The 6,000-nt window shown below is 32.0% G+C and overlaps 1 protein-coding gene across 1 annotated transcript; it reads left to right on the plus strand.

The window, feature by feature from the left end:
• Positions 1 to 2,183: 2,183 nt before the first annotated feature.
• Positions 2,184 to 5,732, plus strand: LOC149878815 (uncharacterized). Its single transcript, XM_090071528.1, has 5 exons — positions 2,184 to 4,016; positions 4,152 to 4,347; positions 4,638 to 4,737; positions 4,915 to 4,964; positions 5,101 to 5,732. Exons 1-5 carry the CDS (start codon positions 3,969 to 3,971, stop codon positions 5,265 to 5,267), a joined length of 561 nt encoding a protein of 186 aa, XP_089927654.1. The 5' UTR covers positions 2,184 to 3,968; the 3' UTR covers positions 5,268 to 5,732.
• Positions 5,733 to 6,000: the final 268 nt, after the last annotated feature.

Raw genomic sequence — 6,000 nt, forward strand, 5'->3', positions numbered from 1 at the left:
TTAAAGATTACCACGAGCTGTACAACGTGTCCGACGTCTTGATACTTGCTGATGTCTTTGAAAATTTCAGAGACGTGTGTCGTACCTATTACAGGCTTGACCCTCTTTGGTATTACACCTTACCCGGTTTGGCTTGGGATGCAATGTTAAAACTAACTGGAATTCAGTTAGAGCTTCTAACCAATATTGATATGCTTCTCATGGTTCAAAGAGGGATACGCGGTGGAATTAGCATGATCTCCAAACGACATGGAACTGCTAACAACAAATACATGGGAGACTCGTACGATCCTTCACAACCTTCGAAATTCATTCAGTATTTAGACGCTAATAATCTTTATGGTTGGGCTATGTGTAAACCTCTTCCTGTTAGAGGATTCAGATGGATGGCTGAGGATGAATTCTCCAATTGGAAATCCATGCCTTGTATTCTCGAAGTCGATTTAACCTATCCTGAAAGTCTACACGATTTACATAATGACTACCCTTTGGCTCCTGAAAGATTAAAAATTAATAAAGTCGACAAGCTCGTTCTCAATTTAAACAACAAAGAAAAATATGTCATTCACCATGAAAACCTAAAACTTTATGAACGAATGGGATTGATTATCACCAAAATTCATCGTGGTATCACCTTTGAAGAAGAGCCTTTTATGAAAAAGTATATTGATCTAAACACTAAATTAAGAGCAGAAGCTAAAAACGAGTTTGAAAAGGACTTTTTTAAGCTCATGAACAACTCCATGTTTGGAAAAACAATGGAGAATATTCAAAAGCATGTTGATGTTAGGCTTATCACCACTAGAAAAGAAGTCTTAAAATTGTCAAGAAAACCTAATTATGATCGAAACACCATTTTTGATGAAAACCTGATCGCGGTTCATATGAAAAGAACAAAACTCTTTTACAACAAGCCTGTTTACTTGGGAATGAGCGTCTTAGACATAAGCAAAACTCTCATGTTTGAGCATCATTACGACTACATCAAGCCTAAATACAGAGATAGCGCGAAACTACTCATGACTGACACTGACTCGCTCATCTATGAAATCGAAACGGATGATTTTTATCAAGACATTACCGCAGACGTGGAGAGCAAGTTTGACACGAGCGACTTTCCTAAAGACCATCCTGCCATTCAAAACGTTGGCTTCAAGGTTGGTTTAAACAAAAAAGCTATCGGAATGTTCAAGGACGAGGCTGCTGGTGAACAAATTGAAGAGTTTGTTGGGCTTCGACCGAAACTCTACTCCTACAAAACCCATGAAAAAGAAGAGAAAAAATGCAAAGGAGTCAAGAAGATCGTTGTTAAAAATAAAATAGAGCATCAAGATTATTACGACTGCTTAATGAACAAGAAAGAAAAACTTGCAACCATGAACGTTATACGATCACATCTTCACGATGTCTACACTGAAGAAATCAACAAAGTCGCACTCAGCGCTAACGACGACAAAAGATTCATCTTGGAAGATGGAATACATACGCTAGCCATCGGACACTACAAAATCAGATCCATTCCTTAACATTGCGGAAAACAAATTATTTTAGAAATGAGAAAAAAACACGACACCATCTTGCATGCTAGGCTTAAGTATAGGAATATATCAATGGCTCAGAATCCGCTTTTCCTAGTAGTCATGGCGGTAACATAACCTGATAAAACGCGCTCTGGATAGCTATTTGAGCCAAAAACAGAATTCACAACCCATAAGTTAACCCGACCCGCAATACTTTTTTTTTTCGAACTGGGCAATGTGGTGAGTATCGCTATTTGTATAGATAGTCCAGCAAACTTTGCAACATCTTGCTTTTATCAGGTGAGTTGTATCATATGCTGGACGAAGCACAAGTTTGTGTTGTCTTGGTTTTTCTGTACAAGATTAAAATTTAATTCACCAAAGTTAATTTTAAACAGTCAATAAGCGAAAAACTGTTATCATCCTTGTGACAACAGCTCTGTATTGAAATCACTATACTGAGCTGTTGTCATTTTACATTGAAAATCCACTGCATCACGAATAATGATACAAGGAATGAAGAAACGAAATAAAAATAACTTTGAAAGAAAGAATCAGTTGCCTCTGAACAAAAAAAAAACATCCGAAGGGTAATTTTCTTAAAAAAAAATATTGAATGAAAAAAGGGCTCAGTAATGTTCTAAACTGGATTTTTATTATATCCACTTACTACATTTTTGGCTCTGTTCGCTGTTTAACCATTAATATATCCTTGGCCCCTCTAAGGCCCTTTGGATACTTTATTCTTTAATTTGGTATTTTAATTTAAATAATTCATTTTTTTTCCATTTTACTTCTTCAAAATCATGCTTTTATTCAGAATTCATTTTTTTTTCCTTTGTACTCCTTCAAAATCATGCTTTTATTCAGAATTCATTTTTTTTCCTTTGTACTCCTTCAAAATCATGCTTTTATTCAGAATTCTTTTTTTTTTCCATTTTACTCCTTCAAAATCATGCTTTTATTCAGAATTCATTTTTTTTCCATTTTACTCCTTCAAAATCATGCTTTTATTCAGATTTCATTTTTTTTCCATTTTACTCCTTCAAAATCATGCTTTTATTCAGAAAATTCATTGAAAACATCGAAATTTTTTTTTACCACGTACAATAAATAAAAAATTTTAATAGTCTATCACTCGACCCAGGACATTTAAGCTGCGCTCTCATACGATCAGTATGAACTTGGCGTTTATGTAGCACGCGTATTGTTTTTAAATAAAAAAAAATGGAAAATTAGATTTTAAGCCAAAAAGAAATTAGTGAAGTAGCTGAAGTGGAGTGTTTTTATACAGAATTTAATGTTTTGATGGAGAAACCGATGAGTATTCTTATCATATAAGTAATAACTCTTATCATAGTCATAATGTTTGTGAAGAAGAAATCTACGATAAGTATCTTTTTGAAGATCGTTTTAATACTAATAATATTAGTGAAGCACATCTTGTAACAAAAGACGGAACTTGTTATCATTCTCCTCAACTGTCTGGAAGGACACCGGGTCACAACAAATTTAATTTGAGGGTCAGAAAACAAAGCATTACTACCTCCATGTTTGTCATTTGAAGTTCCAATGCAATCATTTTGAGTATTATTTTCAGAAGATGTCATCTTTGTTATAACTAAGTGTACTAATATGGAAACTGAAAGAGTACATGAAGTAAAGAGATTCAACACATCTTGGAACTAGTAGATTATATTAAAACGAATGGTTTATTGCCTACTTCATTGGTTTACTGCTGGACTTTAATTGCTTACTGCTGGACATTTGAAATCTCAAGACATCTTTCTTAATTGTCTGTAGAGTTTGAAATACAGGCCCCAAATTGCAAATAATTATTTTGTTGATACCAGCTATTTGCATGTATATTTTATAAAATAGTGATGGTATAATATCAATGAGTATGTGCCTACTGAATTGTTATTTTATTTTGCTGACCTCTTAAAATATGCTGTTCTTATATGAGTACCAATCAAATTCTACTTTGAGTTTTTGAGCTTTTTTACAATATTATTAGAATCTCGAAGGTACATGAGAATTTCTTAAGAGCTACTAAGTATTTAAAACAAAAATACAAAATTTAAAAAGATGCGTGCAGGATAAGCTTACAATATTGAAATTTAAGTAACAGTCATACATTTTGTCAGTTTTACAACAAGTGCGTGAGAGGCTACAAGGGTACGATGATACGACAAATGCGTGAGAGGCAATAAAGATGGCGATGACTGACAAAACTCGTAGGGTAACTGAAGGAATAAAGAGTTTAAGAATGGTTGAAGATCAATCTATTATTTTCACTATTTTATTTTACCTTACAGTGAGAATATTTTTGTTGATGTCAAGATAACCACGACTTCCGACTGCACTGCTGATCTTGAAAATCTGACTATTTCTTTCAATCCTGACAGGGAACTAAGCTTTGAAAGCATTGTAAAACAAGATCCCAGCATGAATTTTAGTCCAGTAATCGAAGGGGGAAAATTAAAGCGAATATTTGTGTTTTAATTTGTCTTTCTCTACTTAAAAAACATTTAGGATTTTCGTTAAAGAAACCGCCCTCTGCATTGTTGTTTTGAAGTAAATTGCATTACTTACATATCAAGATGAAGTATCGTTAAATAAATACTTTAGGTTCGTAAAATATACATCGACTCACTTCTAAAGTTTTCGATAAGCTATGTATTAAACGAAGATTTAATTTTCAAAGGAAAGAATGCTTTTATAATTGTGATGAAAATCTGGTGGATAGGAATAAATAATGACCAATTTACGCAATCCTTTCAGAAAATTATAATTCAAGAACGAACGAAAAAGTTAAACAAGAGAGGTATTTTTTTGAATTTACTTTACTACCTTATCATAATTCATCCTAACAATAAGAAGAGCTATTTTGTAATATTCAAATTACGCTGGATTAAAAAAAAAAAATCACTTTAAGAATTTTTCGTGATTTATCTTTTAACAAAGTTTGAGCATCAAAAAAAAAAAAAAAAAGAAAGAAAGAAAACTTCGATCAAACCAGAAGCTTAAGCATCATAAATGCATGTAAAATATAAAAAAATTTTTTCAATTAACAATTTACTAAAATCCATTTCAAGCTTTATTTTATTTTTATAGACAACACGTCGGTCCATCCTAAGTGGAGCTACAATAATCAAAATAGCACTAAAATTGAAACAGCACGTTTTGTTTACAAATGCTTGCCAGTTACACTTAGGTAATATTTAAAAAGCTATTATAATAAATAAATAAAAATATAAAATTACAAGAACATATATTATAAGAGGTTGAAGTGTATATTAAGATCAAACACTCTGCATAAGTTTGAAAAAGTTCCATATAATATTACGTTTATAATTTTCTTGGATATTTTTTAAATTTGTTTTGATTCTAGGCAACAGGCCCCCTGTTATCAAACGGAAAAATCTTCGGGTCGAGTAGTTTGTAAGTAGATTTGAGAGTTTTCTTTTTGCTTTGCCCTTTCTTCGTCCATAGTTTAGGTCTTTTCCTTCCCATGGAATTTTTGCTTCCATACTTTAAAAAGTTTCGTGTTTTTAAAGTTTTTATTCATAATTTTTAGTTCTGCCATTAGAAATACAGGATTTGCTTGGTTATGATCCTCAAGCGAACACCCTTTACGGTCTTGCATTTCACTACAGCATCGTCATTTTTGACTTAAACAAAAACGCACCACCTGCTATTGTTAGCAACAAAAAATGGCAAGTGATAAAACAAGTTTATCTTTGATGATTCTCGTACTTTACTCTCCTGCCCAAACAAACCCTTTACAGGGAGGTTTATCAGCAAAACGTTTAGTTATTTTAATAGAAATGCGACGCCCATGATTTTGCTCTCTCGTTTTCAACACTGGACCGTATACCGATGTCGCTAGAAGGGAATAATCTTTAATGATTTCTTTACTTTTGGTAGAATAGCTTCAGTGAAAACGGTAGCAATGCGTATATCAAAACATGTAACAGTTAGAACAGGAAAATGAAACATTGACAGATTTGTTTGTTAACATTCGGTAATTACACACTTGAGTTCTTGGTCTGTGTTAGCTTGAGTTAATAAAAATTAGTTTACAAATTAAAAATAAAGAGTTTGAACGCTTACAAATAAAAAGAAAGAAGAAAGGAACGAAGGAGCGGTTATTAATAAATTTTCGCACTCTTTAAAGATTCTTGAAGACTGTAATCAAAAAATTAAAAATGTTGAAAAAATTTTGAAAAAAGTGCTCAACGAAAAAAGATAAATACTAAACACTCTTTAAGTTCATTGCAATATTAAAAAAAGTTTCTTTTCAGAAAAAAATCGTATTTTAAAAACTTATGCAAATAGATGTAAATATTTATATAATTGTATATATTATTAACTTTTAAAAGAAAGAAATTCTTTATATTTGTAGCAATTCTGATATTTTAGACTTATTATTTTAACTTTAAAACTAAAAAATTATCAAAGTGGTTCCTGTTGCAGG

This window comes from Hydra viridissima, unplaced genomic scaffold (assembly GCF_058129835.1).
Source record: "Hydra viridissima isolate aposymbiotic clone 2 unplaced genomic scaffold, HvirCarnegie_v1 scaffold_14, whole genome shotgun sequence".
NCBI lineage: Eukaryota > Metazoa > Cnidaria > Hydrozoa > Anthoathecata > Hydridae > Hydra > Hydra viridissima.

Bases quoted from the DNA above. Each gene is read 5' to 3' on its own strand.
- LOC149878815 (XM_090071528.1), top strand. From the start codon at position 3,969: ATGAATTTTAGTCCAGTAATCGAAGGGGGAAAATTAAAGCGAATATTT. The intron at 4,017-4,151 runs GTGTTTTAATTT...TAAATACTTTAG, and splicing joins GAAAATTAAAGCGAATATTT to GTTCGTAAAATATACATCGA. The intron at 4,348-4,637 runs GTATTTTTTTGA...TTATTTTTATAG, and splicing joins GAAAAAGTTAAACAAGAGAG to ACAACACGTCGGTCCATCCT.